At 42.9% G+C, this 19,110-nt stretch overlaps 1 protein-coding gene and 1 non-coding gene across 3 annotated transcripts in view; both read right to left on the bottom strand.

Annotated features, from left to right (window-relative positions):
- The window catches only part of PIGQ (phosphatidylinositol glycan anchor biosynthesis class Q), a 53,364-nt gene that overhangs the window by 31,257 nt on the left and 2,997 nt on the right, over positions 1 to 19,110 (bottom strand). For both annotated transcript variants that reach the window (XM_070954871.1, XM_070954872.1), the window contains exon 2: positions 11,242 to 11,929. In XM_070954871.1, coding sequence (XP_070810972.1) covers positions 11,242 to 11,918 — 677 coding nt within the window. In that variant the 5' untranslated portion in view covers positions 11,919 to 11,929. The remainder of the gene's footprint in view (positions 1 to 11,241; positions 11,930 to 19,110) is intronic.
- Positions 3,325 to 3,430, bottom strand: LOC139325544 (U6 spliceosomal RNA). Its single transcript, XR_011601102.1, has one exon. It is a non-coding gene; the product is annotated as a U6 spliceosomal RNA (small nuclear RNA).

The following is a 19,110-nucleotide window of genomic DNA, read 5'->3' as shown; positions in this document are numbered from 1 at the left end:
TTAAATGAAAAGAAGGACTAGGGGAGACATGATAGCAGTCTTCCGATATCTCAGGGGCTGCCACAAAGAAGAGGGAGTCAAGCTATTCTCCAAAGCACCTGAGGGCAGGACAAGAAGCAACGGGTGGAAACTCATCAAGGAGAGAAGCAACCTAGAACTAAGGAGAAAATTCCTGACAGTTAGAGCAATGAATCAGTGAAACAGCTTGCTTTCAGATGTTGTGGATGCTCCAACACTGGAAGTTTTTTAAGACGATGTTGGACAGCATTTGTCCGAAGTGGTGTAGGGTTTCCTGCCTAAGCAGGCGGTTGGACTAGATCAGTGTTTCTCAACCTTGGTAGCTTGAAGATGGGTGGACTTCAACTCCTAGAATCCCCCAGCCAGCAGCGCTGGCTGGGGGTTTCTGGGAGTTGAAGTCCACCCATCTTCAAGCTTCCAAGGTTGAGAAACACTGGACTAGATGACCTCCAAGGTCCCTTCCAACTCTGTTTTTCTATTCTATTTTAAGATTTAGCGACCGTTCAAAGTTACAACGGCACTGAAAAAACTGACTGAGGAGCGTTTTTCACTTACAAACGTTGCGGCATCCTCGTGATCATGCGATCGGAGTTCAGAGGCTTGGCAACTGGTTCATCCTTATGACGGTCGCAGTGCCCCAGGGTCATGCGGCCACTTTTTGTGACTTTCCCACAAGCAGAGTCAGTGGGGGAAGCCGGATTCACATTAAGAACCGGGTTACTAATTTAACAAATGCAGTGACTCGCTTAACAACTGTGGCAAGAAAGGTTGTAAAAATGGGGCAAAGCTCATTGAACAAATGTCTCCCTTAGCAGCAAAAATCTGGGCCTCGATTGGGGTCGTAAGTTGAGGATTGCCTGTAGCTGACAGTAACAAACGAATGCCTAAATCAAAACTTTACTCCCTGACATCCTAGCTTTCCACAGGGCTGGGAATTTTGCCCTGGAAGTTTGATTAAAATATGTCATTGCTCACTTGGACAATAAACTGGCATAGTTCTGATAGTTCAATTCCGTATGACATTTCAGAATTAATGATGCACTTTTAGAGGCATCGTGGTGTCATCTCCTGAAGGCTAATTACAAGGGGTTATTTCCTCCCAATGCCTTCTAATAAATTACGTCCACAAGTGTGATAAAGAGCAACTGCTGGAGCTAAAAAAAAAAAAAAATCAGCGCTTGGAAGTGACAAGGGCAGTCTCTTCATTAACGTGTTTTCAAAGATCGAGCATTTAATATCTGGGGAGGAGATTCAAGATAAAACGCTGCCCTCCCTAAGGTCGAATTACGCAAGAGATATACAAAAGAGTTAGAAGATGCACTTCCTCCCAAGAACTGAAATGGATTGCTGCAGGATATGCAGTATATTTGCAATAAATACATTTGTAAGCTTTACATGCAATGGTATCGCTGTTCAATCCGCCCTCCATCTTCTTCAATCCAATTTCTAAGAACAAGAATCGCAACAGTTCTGAAGTTCAGATATTGCCACTGGGATTTAGATTTGGGATTTAGTGTAGAAAAGAGCAACGAAGATGATTAGGGGGCTGGAAGGTAAAACATATGAAGAACGGTTGCAGGAATTGAGTATGTCTGGTCTAGGACTAGACTAGACTAGACTAGACTAGACTAGACTAGACTAGACTAGACTAGACTAGACTAGACTAGACTAACAGTTGGAAGATTCCTTGGAGGTCTTGTAGTCCAGGGGTCTGCAACCTTAAAGAGCCATTTCGACCCGTTTCCCACAGAAAAGAAAACACCGGGAGCCACAAAACCTTCCCGTGCCTGACTATTTCTTGAGCGGCCACAAAACTAGCACACGTAGTTGAATTAAACATTCTTTTTCCTTCTGAAACGTTTCTTTTCTTGAATTTATCCATGGTTGGCCTACCGGGGGTTGAAAAGCTCAATAAATTGCGTGCCAACAGGTGTCACACATTGGCGGTTGTGATGCATATTTTGGGTGACAGGGAGCCGCAGCAGAGGGGTGAAAGAGCCACATGCGGCTCCAGAGCCGCAGGTTGCTGACCCCTGTTCTAGTCCAACCCCCTGCTTAGGCAGGAAACCCTATACCATTTTAGACAAATGGTTATCCAATTGTCTCACTAAGGGTGACATTATGGCAATGTTCCAATATTTGCCACAAAGAAGAGGGGGTCAAGCTATTTTCCAAAGCATCAGAAGGCAAGACAAGAAGCAATGGATGGAAATCAATCAAAGAGAGATCCAACCTAGAACTAAAGAGAAATTTCCTGACACTGAGAACAATTGACCAGTGGAACAACTTGCCTTCAGAGGTTGTGGATGCTCCATCAATGGAGGCTTTTAAGAAGAGACTGGACAGCTACTTGTCTGGAATGATACATGGCTTCTGCTTGCACAGACGGTTGGACAAGAAGACCCCCAAGGTCCCTTCCAACTCTGTTATTCTGTTATCTCTTTTGTTACTATATTATCTAACATTTAGCCTACAAAGCCAGAAGCCTCCAGATCAGGGATCTCCAACCTTGGCAACTTTAAGACTTGTCTTAAAGTCAGGATAGCCACTCCCTCAAATTTCCCAGGTATATCTGTAAGAGTGAGAGCAATACAGATTTAATCCGGCAAGATGCTGTCTGTTGGGCGTAACCAAATAAAGAACTGAATTCTGGCTGAATTTCTCTTTGTTGTTCTTGGGCTTAGCCTGACAAATAACAACAATTTCCTGACTTGTTCCACACAGGACTTTGAAACAAACTCAAATATAGTAACATGTTTGCAAATTCTAATGTGATATTTCCTATGGCTCATTGTTGGCCTATGGAGCCTGACTTTTGATACACCCTATGTACCTATAGGGTGTATCAAAAAAACAAAAAAAGGGGGGGATGCGGTGGCCCAGTGGCTAAGTTGCTGAGCTTGTTGATCGAAAGGTCGGCAGTTCAGCAGTTCGAATCCCTGGTGCCGCGTAATGAGCGGGTGAGCTCCCGTGACTTGTCCCAGTTTCTGCCAACCTAGCAGTTCGAAAGCAGGTAAAAAATGCAAATAGAAAAACAGGGACCACCTTTGGTGGGAAGGGAACAGCGTTCCGTGCTCCTTTGGCGTTGAGTCATGCTGGCCACATGACCACGGAGACGTCTTCGGACAGCGCTGGCTCTTCGGCTTTGAAACGAAGATGAGCACCGCCCCCTAGAGTCAGGAACGACTAGCACATATGTGCGAGGGGAACCTTTACCTTTAATGTACATATATGTATATACACAGTACATATACATACATATTACAGACTAGTGTCTACTTCATGCCACTTTTTAATTTTTTAATTTTTGTTTTATAACGCTTCACGAATTTGCGTGTCATCCCTGCACAGGGGCCATGCTAATCTTCTCTCATCGTTCCAATTTTAGTATATGTGCTGCCGAAGCGAGCACTACTTCATGCCACTTGAAGATACGGTAATAATGAAGTAGTAGGAAGCTGACAGGTAAAAAAGAAGCGGTAAATGGGCCGCAGTGAATAAACATGATCCTTCAAATGTGGGCATTATCTAGCTACCAAGTACAACCTCCCCAGATAGAATCCCTTGGAAATTGGCGGAAGGAATAAAAAACAAGTTAATTTTGAGGAATGGTTGTTTATGCGCAATGCGTGACCTCAGGTTCATGTGGCTTGCATTTCCCTCTTCAGCTTGATGGGATTTCATTTCCTCTTATTATTCCATTTATGGGTTAGAATACGAGCATTCCAAACGCAAAGGCAGGATATACAGTAAATTAACACAGGCTGAAATGGCTCCATATTCCATTGAACTTGACACACGCTGCTTATATAAAATATACCCGCTCCAGATTATAGCTGTACTGACTATTTTTTTTTTCTGTTCCATTTGTCAGGATCATTCAGTTTTTAATCTCCCTGTCCCAGGCCTTGCTACTAGGGAAGGAGCAGTGAAGGAATGTAATGGATCAGATAATATTTTCAGGGTTTTATTTATGGTATGCTTCCAAGCTTATGAATCAGCAAAAAGCAAGCAACCTTATGCCCAAACTATTTTTTTTTTTTAAAAAAAACAATAACTAGCATTTGTTGGAACCATTTGTTTCTTTGAATGGCTAATTCCAATTTCCATAGATGTCAACTATTTTTTTATGAGAGAATATATCACTCCTATATTAATGGGTGAAAGCCTGCAGTATGAAGTCAGAAAACTCTCTATAAGGTTGGAATAATTATTTTGGCTTAGACTCGGGGATGGGATTCAGCACCAGGTGCTAATTTTAATCTGGTTCGCCAAACTGGTACTTGCAAGGACTGGCTGACCCTGGCCACCCCTCCCCTCCCCAAAGTCTCCATGCGGCCCATTTTGGATGCCAGGTAAGTGCAGGGCGCACGTGGAGGCTCTGGGAGCGCGAAAAATGGGCCTACTGGAAGTTCCGGAAGTCTAGAAATGGGGCCGTTTCTGGCCTCTGGAGGGCCTCTGGGGCCTGGGGAAGGCTGTTTTTGTCCTGTCAGAGGCTCAAGGAAAGCCTCTGGAGCCTGGGGAGGGCAAAAAAACAGGCCTACCGCAAGTACCCAAAATCCAAAAATGGGCCCGTTTCCGGCCTCCAGAGAGCCTTCGGAGCCCAGGGGAGGCCGTTTTCACCCTCCTGGAGGCTCAAGGAAAACCTCCAGAGTCTGGGGAGGGTGAAAACGCCCCCCTCATGGTGCAGGAGGCCGAGTAGGCCATGCCCACCATGGTCCCACCCACCCAGCAACCGGACAGAAAACCAGTTGCTAAAATTTCTGAATCCCACCCCTGCTTTGACTGTCAGATAAATGACAAGCCTTTCTCTTTAATAAAGCACTACCGTGGTTTTCTAGAGCTTATACTTGAATTACTTTGTCGACTTTCTGTAGAACTGTATGAAATTTTCCCATTCAAAGATTGTTAAGTGAGCATTACCTGTGTGTTCTTAGGAAGTAGTCATTTCATATTTTTAACTGTTGAATGAAAATGAACAAATTAACTACAAACTCATTCCCCAAATAGAGACCATTATGTACCTAAAATGCACAATCCAGAGGGTTTAGATTTTAGAGAGCCTGAGGGATTTCAGAAATATAACAAAATTTCTACACAAGTAACCATTAAAGAGAGAAATGGGCTCAAACGTGAATTAACAAGAATTCTGATAAACATCGGAAAGAACGCAAATCGAATAAAAAAGTGCTGGAAAACAAAGCAGTTCCCAGTTAGGACGTTAAGCGTAACATCCTGTTGCAGATTTTGTCTATCCAAAAATAGTTTTATGGTGTGACTGCTCATATCCCTGTACAATTGTGTTTATCCTATCATGCTCATTTCAAGCAATTTCTGATCCACAAGATGAATGTAAGATTAGCAATGCGATGCTATCATGTTTGATGACACTTACAAAAAAACGTTAAAAGGACGAATGGTTTAAAACATGACTTTGGAGAAGCCAGACTGGTCTCTCCCGTCAGCTTGTTCCAGAGTTTATATTTGTCTGCGTTGAAAAGGAACGTATTGAATTATTTCGCGATTCTTCTCGCCTCATTTCTTATAAATAATACATTTCTTATTGCTTATAAATTTAATTATTCCGCGATTCTCCTCCTCCTCCTAGCCTGACTAGGTGGCTCAGTGGATAAGACACTGAGCTTGTCAATCAGAAAGGTCGGCAGTTCGGCGGTTCGAATCCTTAGTACATGTCTCCTGCGTGAGCAGGGGGCCGGATTAGATGACCTCCAAGGTCCCTTCCAACTCTGTTACTGTTACCTTGAATACTTTTGGTTGAACTTTCCTGTGTAAAGACCCCCCACTGCCCAGCTTCTAAAAATAAAGTTCACAAGCAGTTTTTTGCACCTTTCACAATTTGTGTTATCTTTTTTTCAGCACCACACCCAAAGAATGAGCGGCATAGTGACATCCTTTTAATGCACATCCTGATAGTCTTATTTGGCACAAGACAGGTCTGTGAGTGCTCAGGAGGGAAGATCGCGAGTAAACGCGCTGTCCCAAAAGTGCTTTTTTTCAAGAGGCAACTGGGCTTTCTGGTTTTTTTCTTTGAAGACGTTTCACTTCTCATCTAAGAAGCTTCTTCAGTCTCTTGAAAAACGCACCTTTGGGACAACCATGACCTGGATGACTGAGAATCTCCATAGACGAGAAAACTGGCGCTTTTAAAAAGGTTAAAGTAATCCTTTCTAACCAAGAGATGGCGCTAAAGAGCAACCAAAGAAACTTCTCTCTTCCTTAAATGTACAATGAAGGTAACCGCCTCTCTTCACATCCATATCAATCTTTGTAGCCTGCATGATAAAACTTAACACTTCCCCCCCCCCCCTCTTTGGTTCCATCGTGTCTGATTCTTGGAGATTGTCCGGACAAGTCCCTGCAGTTTTCTTGGCCAGGTTTTTCAGAAGTGGTTTGCCATTCATTAAGGGAATCCGGCCTCCCCACATTGACTTTGCTTTTCGGAAGTTGGCTGGGAAAGTCGCAAGGGCCATCACATGACACTACAACAATTGTAAACGCGCACCAACTGCCCAAATTTTGATTATGTGACTGTGGAGAATTCTGTGAAGGTTGTAAGTCCGAATCATAAGTCAAAATAGCCTTGGTGGCGCAGCAGACTAAAGTGCTGTTAAGTAACACCAGCTGCCTGCAATTACTGCAAGTTCAAATCTCACCAGGCTCAAGGTTGACTCAGCCTTCCATCCTTCCGAGGTAGGTAAAATGAGGACCTGGATTGTGGGGGCAATAAGCTGACTTTGTATAAAAAAAGAACACCGCTTAGGGGGGCCCGAAAGCCCTACTAAGCAGGTATATACAAAAGTATGAAGGCTATTGCTTAATGCATTGTAAGCCGCCCTGAGTCTCCGGAGAATGGCGGCATATAAATCGAACCAATAAATAAATGCATTTTTTTCAGTTAAACAAATGATTGTAAGTCAAGGACTCCCTGTAACTTGGGCTTGTTTGGTATTTTTGGCTGTGCTAGATTTGAACAGCAGTCTTCCAGTATTTGAGGGGCTGCCACAAAGAAGAGGGGGGTCAACTTATTCTCCAAAGCACCAGAAGGCAGGACAAGAAACAATGGATGGAAACTAATTAAGGAAAGAAGCAATCTGGAATTCAGGAGAAACTTCCTCACAGTGAGGACAATCAACCAGTGGAACAGAAGTTGCCTTCAGAAGTTGTGGGTGCCTCATCACTGGAAATTTTTAAGAAGAGACTGGACAGCCGCTTGTCTCAAATTGTATAGGTTCTCCTGCTTGAACAGGGGGCTGGACTAGAAGACCTCCAAGGTCCCTTCCAGGTCTATTCTGATTGATCAATTGAATTCCCCTCTTCCTAGGGCTCAGAGAAAGCGACCGGCCAAAGATCAGATAGATGTTTCATGCCAAAGACAGAGCTAGAACTGATGGCCTCCCAGTTTCTAGGGTGATTCTCCTAACCCCGTCAAAATGACTTTCAAAACATACAGCATTTGAAATATAAACTGACCTCCATTTGCAAGTGCTCGTTCTTCTAATTTTATTGGCAAAACTCAATTACCTCCCATAGAAAAAGTGGTAGGATGCAGCTTTGATTACAGAACGAAGGTATCTTGTGTAGACAGCACAGAACTGGCTTACTGTGGGTTACAGAATTTGACACACACACACACACAGAGAGAGAGAGAGAGAGAGAGAGAGAGAGAGAGAGAGAGAGAGAGAGAGAGAGAGAGAGAAGCTAGTGTGTTTCAACTTCAACCACTTTAAAATGTGTGGACCTCACCTTCAACATGCTAACTGGGAAACTCTGGGAGTTGAAGTCCACACCTTTAAAGTTGACTGGGGTATTCTGGGAGTGCAGGAAATGCTGGCTGGGGAATTCTGGGAGTTGAAGTCCATGCCTTTAAACTTGACTGGGGAATTTTAGGAGTGCAGGGAGAATGCTGGTTAAGGAATTCTGGGAGTTGAAGTCCACACAGTTTGTCTATCCTAGTATGTTTTCCTGACTTCATCTCAGGAAAAAGGCCACTAGTTCCCATCATGCATTAGATTAGAATATGGTCCAAGATTCCCTGTGTGGCAGCAAGAATCCTGAAGACGTGAACAGCATTCAGCCCATCTCTTTAGCCGTTCTACAAGCCAACTTTCCACGAATGCTTCATGAATAACCATTGATTAGCTCAATGAGCTCAAACCAGGCTGATGTTAGTCATCTGTATGCTCAAGGACTGTAGTTTGTCCAAAGGCCTTCAGTTCCCCCACAGGCATTTCAAATACATGTGAAAGCTAATAGGCTTCTACTTCTAACAGATAGTATGAATACCTTAGCTGTAATCTTTTACGACAGTATTACTCAGTTGGAAACCTGCCTATGGTTTCTGTTTTCGTAGCCCGAGGCTGCACTTGCTAAGGTTTTGAACGGCTGAGAAGCTGCTATCCAAATGGAATTAAATTAAACTGCCCTTTGCCAGCTTGGAAACAAAACTTCAATTCCCTTTTCCCTTTTGGCAGTACAACGAGATCCCCTCCGACGGCCTACTCCGCTCTAAAGTATAAGCTTACCCCCAAAAGCTTTTTGATTTCACACACCCACTCAGAATTACAGGTGGGAGGTTTGCATTTTGGGGCTCTTCCAGGGTTTTCCATTCAAAACACTGGGAGGATTTAGCCTGGATGGAAAATCGGCAACATGGGGCCTTGAAGCAACTAAACTCCCACTTCTGAGTCAACAGAAGTTAACTTCTGAGAGCCAGTGTGTCTAGTGGTGAAGGCACTAGGCTATAAATTAGTGAGTTCTAGTCCTGCCTTAGGCATGAAAGCTGGCTAGGTGACTTTGGGTCAATCACTAGGAGACAGTGAGTTCTAGTTCTGCTTTAGGCATGAAAGCTGGTTAGGTGACTTTGGGTCAACCACTAGGAGACAGTGAGTTCTAGTTCTGCTTTAGTCATGAAAGCTGGTTAGGTGACTTTGGGTCAACCACTAGGAGACAGTGAGTTCTAGTTCTGCTTTAGGCATGAAAGCTGGTTAGGTGACTTTGGGTCAACCACTAGGAGACAGTGAGTTCTAGTTCTGCTTTAGGCATGAAAGCTGGTTAGGTGACTTTGGATCAACCACTAGGAGACAATGAGTTCTAGTTCTGCTTTAGGCATGAAAGCTGGTTAGGTGACTTTGGGTCAACCACTAGGAGACAGTGAGTTCTAGTTCTGCTTTAGGCATGAAAGCTGGTTAGGTGACTTTGGGTCAACCACTAGGAGACAGTGAGTTCTAGTTCTGCTTTAGGCATGAAAGCTGGTTAGGTGACTTTGGATCAACCACTAGGAGACAATGAGTTCTAGTTCTGCTTTAGGCATGAAAGCTGGTTAGGTGACTTTGGATCAACCACTAGGAGACAGTGAATTCTAATCCTGTCTTAGGCATGAAAGCTGGCTAGGTGACTTTGGATCAACCACTAGGAGACAGTGAGTTCTAGTTCTGCTTTAGGCATGAAAACTGGTTAGGTGATTTTGGGTCAACCACTAGGAGACAGTGAATTCTAGTCCTGTCTTAGGCATGAAAGCTGGCTGGGTGACTTTGGGCCAGTCATTCTTTCTCAGCCCAAGTCATCTCACAGGGTGGTTGTTGCGGGGGAATTAAGAGGAGGGAGGAGTTTTTGTGTATTCGCCACCTTGAGTTATTTATAAAAATAATAAAGGTGGGATATAAACAAACAATCAATCCATTTTATTGCAAAAGTCTATTTCGCACCTGGGATTTCTGTCCTCCAGGAAAGAAGTGATCAGACATGATTTGAAGAGCACTGTTTTAAGTCACCCATTAATACGAAAGAATCGAGAATTAGGTTGGTGACAAGATCTACCTCTTTGTTTTCCTTTCACACATTTGCTACTGGAAACGCCAATGTTTCAACAGCAAGTGAATAGGTAGAGTCTACTCCCTTCTACTAAAGGTGAGCTCTCTAGGAAAAAGTTCCCAATTCCCCCCCCCCCATGTCCATCTTTTTATTTTTTTGGAAAAATTTCTGACATTACAGAACTTAAACTGAAATGTATTAATTCTACTCTTGCCTTTCATGACGTAACAGAAAAACGTCATGAGCCAAGAAAAGGGGAAGAAGCTTAAACTAAAATACGAACCAGCATTTTAACCACTGAACAAGAGAAAAGGAATTAAAATGCTGCAATTTAAAAAAAAATAAAAATCACGAATGGATGGATGGGAAAAGCATGTAGAACTGAAAATTTACAAACTAACCTTTTTCCCCTGAAAATAAGACCCAACTGGAAAATAAGCCCTAGCATGATTTTTCAGGATGCTCATAATATAAGCCCTACCTGCAAAATAAGCCCGAGTTAAGATTGTCAGCCAGATGGGTGCATTTAGTATCGTATTTCCCCCAATCCAAGACCTCAGTGCCTTCCGCCGTGCCCTTAAAACCCACTTTTTCCAGCAAGCCGGGCTGGCTTAGGAAGAAATTTTTTAAATTTTTTAAATGTTTAATTGGTTTGTGGTTTTTTAAATTTTTGGGCCAAATTTATATAGATTTTAATTGTTTTTAATATTTGTATTTCATGTTTTTAATTCTGGCTGTGCACCGCCCTGAGTCCTCAGGGAGAAGGGCAGTATATAAATTGAAAATAAATAAATAAATAAATAAATAAATAAATAAATAAATCAATAAATCAATAAATCAATAAATCAATAAATCAATAAATCAATAAATCAATAAATCAATAAATCAATAAATCAATAAATAAAAATAAGACCTAACCAGAAAATAAGCTCTAATGCATCTTTTGGAGCAAAAATTAATATAAGACCCAGTCTTATTTTCGGGGAAACACTGTAGTTAAAGTCTGGAATTGCTGACTGCTCAAAAACTAGCCCCCGATTTTTGAATCCTATGATTTCCTATCCTTTCTTCCCATTCAACCAGTGGTGAAATCCAAATTTTTTTAGTACCGGTTCTGTGGGCGTGGCTTGGTGGGCATGATGTGGCTTGGTGGGTTTGACAGGGGGAAGGATACTGCAAAATCTCCATTCCCTCCCCACTCCTGGGTGAAAGATATTGCAAAATCTCCATTCCCACCCCACTCTGGGGCCACCCAGAGATGGTATTTGCCAGTTCTCCAAACTACTCAAAATTTCCGCTACCGGATCGCCGAACTGCTCAAAATTTCTGCTACCGGTTCTCCAGAACCTGTCAGAACCTGCTGGATTTTACCCCTGCGTTCAACCCACCTACCTGCTTTTACAGATGCCAGCTACGAAGGAGAGGAGGAGCGTTATTAGCACACATGCAGGGACTGACACCTGTTTCAACAGTTCTACGATAATGCTGGCCTCCACCCCTTCAGACTGCCAGTGGGTGAGCCTGATGGGTCCCTCGTCATACCGGTCCTTCATGAACAGCAATTTGCTTTTTGCCACAGTGTCAAACACGGCAGCTAGCTTGGAAGCATCGGCCACCTTCTGATCAGAAGCAACCCCGTGATTGTTAGGAGGATGAAGCTGCGACAGCATCACTTTACGCTGGTCGTAATAGATCACGATGATTTCTTCGACGACGCTGCTGTTGCTGCTGCTGGATTCCTTCCAGGTAGCCAAACAGTTCCAAAACTTTCTGTCTTTTTGCCTGCCAAGTTGGATCCAGGGCCCCTGGGAAAAAATGGTGCCCAGATCTTCCAGGAACCTTTGCAAACTCTGCTTCTCTTGGCTGTTGGTCCAAGAACCCAATACGGACAGTTGGACTCGGGTGGCGTGTTGCATTTTGGAGAGATACTGCTTCACCTGACCCGGGATCAAAGGGAAATGGATCACAGCCAGGATAACAATGGAGTTCTGTTCTGGAATCCACCGTCCAATCAGAAGGCCACTTTCGGCCGAAGCGCAGCAAAGAGGGAAAAAGACCTTAAACGCCATGATGTGGAAATCTGAAACGGATAAGGGAACAGGGGGAAAAAAAAGGAAATAAACAAGCTGCTTTCCGAATCCATGCACTGGAGCAAATTAAAAAGAGTTTAAGCCTTCCACTAACTTAAGGAAGTACGTTTGTTGCTGTTGCTATGGACCGTATGTGACAGGAGAACAGCTGGATTATTCAAAAACTGGGAGGATTAGGAAAGATCAAAAGAAAACAATCCTAAACTCTTATCGAGGACAGCTGAAAGATTTGGCATGCTAGAAGACACAGTAACAACTCTAAAAATATAAATGGCCAACACACAGAAGTTGGGGCAGAGTTTTTGATTGCTCCGAAGCTCAAAATTCTGTCTGGAAAATTAAGACAGAATTGGACTAGAAGATCTTCAAGGTCCCTTCCAACTATTCTATTCTATTCTGTTCTGTTCTGTTCTGTTCTGTTCTATTTTCTTACTCTATTCCTATTCCTGTTCTGTTCTGTTCTGTTCTACTCTACTCTATTCTACTCTACTCTGTTTTTTATCTATTCTACTCTACTCTACTCTACTCTACTCTACTCTACTCTACTCTACTCTACTCTACTCTACTCTACTCTACTCTACTCCACTCCACTCCACTCCACTCCACTCCACTCCACTCCACTCCACTCCACTCTACTCTACCCTACCCTACCCTACCCTACCCTACTCTTATTCTATTCTATTCCTATTCCTATTCCTATTCTGTTCTACTCTATTCTACTCTACTCTACTCTACTCTACTCTACTCTACTCTACTCTATACTCTACTCTACTCTCATTCTATTCTATTCCTATTCCTATTCCGTTCTACTCTACTTTACTCTACTCTACTCTATTTTCTTATTCTATTCCTACTCCTATTTCATTCTGAAACTTTCTAAGAAAAAGAGCTCATTGAATGTGAAATATATTGCTGGCTGCCCAGGTGGGCTCTTCTGTACTAGGTATGAGTGGTCCTCAACTTACAGCAGTTCATTTAGTGACCATTCAAAGTTACAGCGGCACTGAAAAAAGTGACTTATGACCAATTTTCACACTTACGACCACTGCAGCACCCCCAGGGTCACATGATCAAAAATCGGCAACTGGTTCATGTTTATGACGGTTGCAGTGTCCCCGTGTCACGTCATCCCCTTTGGTGAGTAGCGAAGCCAACGGGAAAATCAGATTCCCTTAACAATCACGTTACTAACTTAACTACTGCCGAGATTCCCTTAACAACTGTGGCAAGAAAAGGCGTAAAATGGGACAAAGTTCATGTAAGACTGTCTCGCTTAGCAACATAAATTTCGAGCTTAGAAAAACCAGCCGGGGATTTTGGGTCAGCCCCTCTCTCTCTCTCTCTCTCTCTCAAAATTCAACCTACTTTACAGCAGTGGTAGGTTGCTACCGGTTCTCCCCGGTTCTTGTGAACCGGTAGTGGAAATTTTGAGTAGTTTGGAGAACCGGTAAATACCATCTCTGCCTGGTCCCGCCCCCATCTATTCACTGCCTCCGGAGTCCCAGCTGATCGGCTAGAAGGAAAAAATCAGGGCTCACTTGACAGTGAGAGAGAGAGAAAAAAAACAAGACACTGTAGCTTTAAATTGAGAAGTCAAGAAGCCTCCCAACTGATCGGCTAGAACCGATCCGCTCCTTGTAAACCGCTCAATGGTGGTAGTTTGGCAATTGAGGCCAAGCTGCCTGAAAGCAGTTTCCGATGCTCTCGGTGGTGGCAGAGCGGCAAAAAACTGTTTAAACTCTTGCTGCGGCGCTTCAAAGGGCCGCCCTACAGCTGATCAGCGGTAAAAGGCAGTTTGGTGGTAGACCGGTGCCTCCAAAAACAAATGAGTAGACGGGTGCCTGCAAAAATAAATGGATAGACCAGTGCCTGCAAAAATACATGAGTAGACCAGTGCCTGCAAAAATAAATGGGTAGACCAGTGCTTGCAAAAATAAATGGGTAGACCGGTACAGCTCTGCAAGCAGTTAAAAGCCTGGTAGACCAGTACCTCTGCTAAATCCTAAAGAATTGTTTGTCACATATACCATCAAACCACGCCCACAAAATAAGCCACGCCCACAGAACCAGTAGTAAAAAATTTTAGAACCCACCCCTGCTTTACGGGGTTGTTTTGTGAGAAAAAGAGGAGACGGGAACATTATGTATGTTTTCTTGAGTTGTACAACGATGGAATATAAATATAACAGAATAAATATGTTAGACAACCATCTCTCAGATAATCGCTTATTACAGGACAAAGGGGAGCCAAAGGGTCTCCAATTGTTATTATTTTCCAACAACGAAGTGTGGATAAAGTGGCATTTCTTTGTACAGCTGCCACGGGGACAATTAAGTTAATTAATCAGATGATTAAACTAACAAGCCCAAGGACTGCCACGGCAGATGAGATTAATGAATCGGCTCAAAAGCCGGTTGCAATTTAATAGGTTCGGAAAATGGGATTCTCTTGAAAGAGAGAACTGGGTGGTCTAATTAAAAGCAAGCATTTCATCGGAGATATTAAGTCAAATGCTGGGGGTTTTTTTATTCCAAAGGCATTTAAAGTCACGATGCTAATGCCGCCCTCAGAAACAAGAAATACAGGACTCCTTTCTAAACCGCAGCACACATGGGGCATTACGTACCCGCATTTTTGCAGTTAAAAAAAAAAATTAAGTTCTTAATGGGAAGTTTCTATAGAGAGCCCAGCTGGAGTACCCAGCATTTAATAGTAGAAGGCTCCAATGTCTTTAGCAATAGCCTGGCTGCCCTCCACCCTCAAAAAATACTACCTTAAGCTTTTTCATTATCAGCAGCTTATTTTCACCAGTACAATCCTACAGAGAAGGCACAAGTCATAAAAGTTCTCAAGGCCAGCTTTTGTACTTTCCCAGTTACTGTACTTTTTAGCAGCCATCCAGTATTTTCCAAATTCCTTCTGCTTTCTTCTTGCTGGGGGATCCTGGTGAGATCCAGCAGCCGGAAAATAGAGACTATTTAGCCGTGACAAGGTCGCGTTGCCTGGGGTGTCCCACGAGGCGGCCAGTCTACATGGCACCCGCTACACGACACAGGCTGAGCCACCCCATGAATAACTGCTCATACATAATTTAATTTTATGCGCAATTGTATCCGTCACCCATGCTGTGCGTTTCTTTTAAAAAAACAATTCAACTGCTCTGATGTTTTATATTTTGATAGGGTTTTTTTGTGAATCTATGCTGTGTTGTGACGCCATACAAAATAAATAATAAATAAATAATACGTGATCCAACCGGTCAGTCCTAGAGGAGATCAACCCTGACTGCTCTTTAGAAGGCCAGATCCTGAAGAGGAAACTCAAATGCTTTGGCCACCTAATGAGAAGAAAGGACTCCCTGGAGAAGAACCGAATGCTGGGAACGATGGAGGGCAAAAGAAGAAGGAGGCGGCAGAGAAGGAGGTGGCTGGATGGAATCACTGACACAGTCGGTGTGAGTTTAAATGGACTCCAGGGGATGATGGAGGACAGGAAGGCCTGGAGGAACGTTGTTCATGGGGTCGTGATAGGTCGGACACGAATTCGCAACTAACAACAACAACAAAATAAGCAAGCAGCAATCCAACACCAGCGCGCTTAACAAATGACATTGGTCCCACCACTTACCTCCCTTCTAACAAAAGATTTGCCTTTTAGGTTCCTGCATCAGAAGAACAAGGAGAGAGAAGAAGTTTTTAAAAAAAAAAAAGCTAGCGATTTTGCCTGTGGCATGTAGGAGGTTTTATGAAGGACTGCAGGATCTCCTAGGTGGAAGGCACAAAAGAGGTCTATGTATCACCTTATCTGAATTCTCTGCCCCAATCAATCACTCTGTTTTCACTCTAAAATCCAAGGTGACATCAAAACACGTGACCTTGGAACGGACGAATTCTTATCTTTTTAAATAACTTAAATATCAAAACATAAACATTACAGTCCATAAGATCAGTTTACAGTATCCAGCCGTTTGCTGTCCTTCAGCACCATTCCAAGGTTGTCATGCAGAAAAAGAAAAAAAAACCCACCAACCCTTGGGCTGTTTTTATAGGTCCAATCAGCATAATGGAAATGTTGGTTTTTACAGCAGGTAGATTGGAAATCATATATGCAGAAAAGGAAGTTGTTGCCGACTTCCTTTCTGTTAAAATAAAAGTACAGCTGATCTCTGACATTTTGCCCTGGAAAAGGGACAATTCATTTGCCTTGAAAATGCCTTGACTTATCCAGGGGGGAAAAAAAAGAAATATCAGCCTGTCAAATGGTGTCGCAGGAGGCAGTGTCTGTTTATGGATGAATTCCCAGTCTCTTGAGGCAGAAAAGAGGTGTCTGGTTGATACATGGTCTTTACCATGTATGTGGAGTTTATAAGAAGAGAAGGACTACAGTTTCTGGGAAGGGGCTATTTCCTCTTCAGCCCCATTCACTTAGGAATGTGGGGCAGCTGTCAGTGTGGGTAAATATTGGAGAGTCAATTGATCTCCAGACTCAGGAGGAAGGAACTGGAATAAGAGTCACAGTGCGGTAACACTCCCACCAGCAAATTTTAGGAGTAGCAAGCATTGAAAACACCTTAGACATACCATTGCTTAGCTGAAGAGATCAACTGCCAGGAAAATAAGACATTGGGGGGTGGGGGGAATAAATATTAGACAAATTTACAGATGAGACCAAGCTGGCAGGAATAGCCAACACTCCAGAAGATAGGCTTAAGATACAGAAGAATCTTGACAGACTTGAACATTGGACACTATCTAACAAAATGAAATTCAATGGTGAAAAAAGTAAGGTTCTACATTTAGGCAAGAAAAAATGCACAGATACAGTATATGTGGTACCTTGCTCAATAGTAGTAACTTTGAGAGGGAGTCCTAGTGGACAACCATTTAAATATAAGCCAGCCGTGTGCAGCAGCTGCCAAAAAAGCCAACACAGTTCTAGGGTGCATAAACAGAGGGATAGAATCAAGATCACGTGAAGTGTTAATACCACTTTATAAGGCCTTGGTAAGGCCACACTTGGAATCCTGCATCCAGTTTTGGTTGCCACGATATAAAAAAGATGTTGAGACTCTAGAAAGAGTGCAGAGAAGAACAACAAAGAGGATTAGGGGACTGGAGGCTAAAACATAGGAAGAATGGTTGCAGGAACTGGCTATGTCTAGTTTAATGAAAAGAAGGACTATGGGACACATGAGGGCAGTGTTCCCATATCTCAGGAGCTGCCACAAAGAAGATGGAGTCAAGCTGTTCTCCACAGCACCTGAAGGCAGGACAAGAAGCAATGGGTGGAAACTAATCAAGGAGAGAAGCAACCTAGAACTAAGGAGAAATTTCCTGACAGTGAGAACAATTAATCAGTGGAACAACTTGCCTCCATAAGTTGTGAATGCTCCAACACTGGGAGTTTAAGAAGATGTTGGATAACCATTTGTCTGAAGTGGTGTAGGGTTTCCTGCCTAAGCAGGGGGTTGGACTAGAAGACCTCCAAGGTCCCTTCCAACTCTGTTTATTCTATTCTATTCTATTCTATTCTATTCTATTCTATTCTATTCTATTCTATTCTATTCTATTCTTATTCTTATTCTTATTCTATTCTATTCAATTCTATTAATTTGTGCTTTGCAAAATTGTTTCCTGCCAAGTATGCAACAGGGCTATTTTCCTGTAAAATATTGGTACTTAAAGCATGTGAGCACTAATACTCGTGCTTCATTTTACTCAAGCCTACCCTGTATATATTACAACCGAATCCCCTAGTCTGCTTTTTTCACAGCCACAACATATTTGCCAGGGAAAACCTTGCACAACGAAAGTGAACATCGGAAAATGTAGAAATCACACTGTAGGTAAAAAATCTTACTGTAGAAATGCTTCTATTATGCCTTATTAGGAAAATCTGGCTATGCTGGCTGGAGAATTCTAGGAGTTCAAGTCCACAAGTCTTAAAGCTGCCAAGTTTGAAGACCTCTGTTTAACACCATCAAACAACAACATTTGCCTTTTTCAGGTCTTTGAGAAAGACTCAATAGGTGGATAAAAATACTAAATCTAGTCTAAACATCTGGCTGAACCATAATAAGTGAAGTTTTTTAAAAGTTAAAGTTTTTTTTTTTTAAAGGGACGTTCAGCAGTTCTAAAGGGTAACATTTTACTTAGTAGTTGAAGAATGAACATTTGTTAAGAGTCCATTTGCCCAAGCTTCATAGAGGGAAGGCATTAATAAATAAAAATCTGGCTTGGAGGACCTCAAGGAGTGGTAGATGTTGGTGGGACATGTGGTTTACTGAATTTGCCACTTTGCTTTGCTTTTCCAGATTCTATTTATTGTAACACAAACCACCCAGGGTGTCGCCTAATTAAAAAACAAAAACAAAAAGCAAATATCTGAAATGTCTCCTGAGCCTTAAAAAACAAAAACCAAACAAACCCTGAATTGCATCATAAGCTGTCATAGACTTTAATGCCTCCATTTCAGCCTGGGTTTATTACCTTCCCTTTAAGCAAGTGACTAAGCCCTTAACTGGGCAGGTGCATATAACTCCCTGTGTCATCATTCATGTTCAGGCTTCCTTGCAGGAGCTGGTCTCCCCCTAAAGACCCCACCCCATACAACTTACCCCAAAGATCCCACTTCATACATCAAACCAGCCCAAAGATCCTTTTCTAAAGACTCCAATATCTAAAGACTCTAAAGACTCTAAAATATCTTTTCCAAAGACTCCAACCCAAAGATCCTCCTCAAAGACTCTATGCCAAGTACTTGCTCCTCAAGAGCCCACCCCAAACATCTCCCCCCAAAGATCCTCCCCCCCAAAAAACCAGTTCAAAGATCCACCCCAAAGATTCCCCACAAACATTGTCTTTCAAGGTCCTAGACCTAGGGCAAAAATCCCACCCCAAATATATTTTCCAAAGACTCCAACCCAAAGATCCTCCCCAAAGACTCCATGCCAAGGACTGTCTCCTCAAGAGCTCACTCCAAACATCTCCCAGTATTCTTCCCCCAGGAGTGGAGAGGGAATGGGGATTTTGCAGTATCCTTCCCCTGGAGTGGGGTGGGATGGGAATGGAGATTCTGCAGTATCTTTCCCCAGAAGTGGCGTGGGAATGGAGATTTTGCAGTATGCTTCCCCTGGAGTGGGTTGGGAATGGAGATTTTGCAGTATCCTTC

The sequence above is a fragment of the Pituophis catenifer genome, unplaced genomic scaffold (genome assembly GCF_029215685.1).
Source record: "Pituophis catenifer annectens isolate HBS135680 unplaced genomic scaffold, rPitCat1.0.hap2 SCAF_16, whole genome shotgun sequence".
In the NCBI taxonomy this organism is placed as follows: domain Eukaryota; kingdom Metazoa; phylum Chordata; class Lepidosauria; order Squamata; family Colubridae; genus Pituophis; species Pituophis catenifer.
Note: the sequence above shows the minus strand (reverse complement) of the source record. Positions and strands in the feature narration are given on the sequence as shown.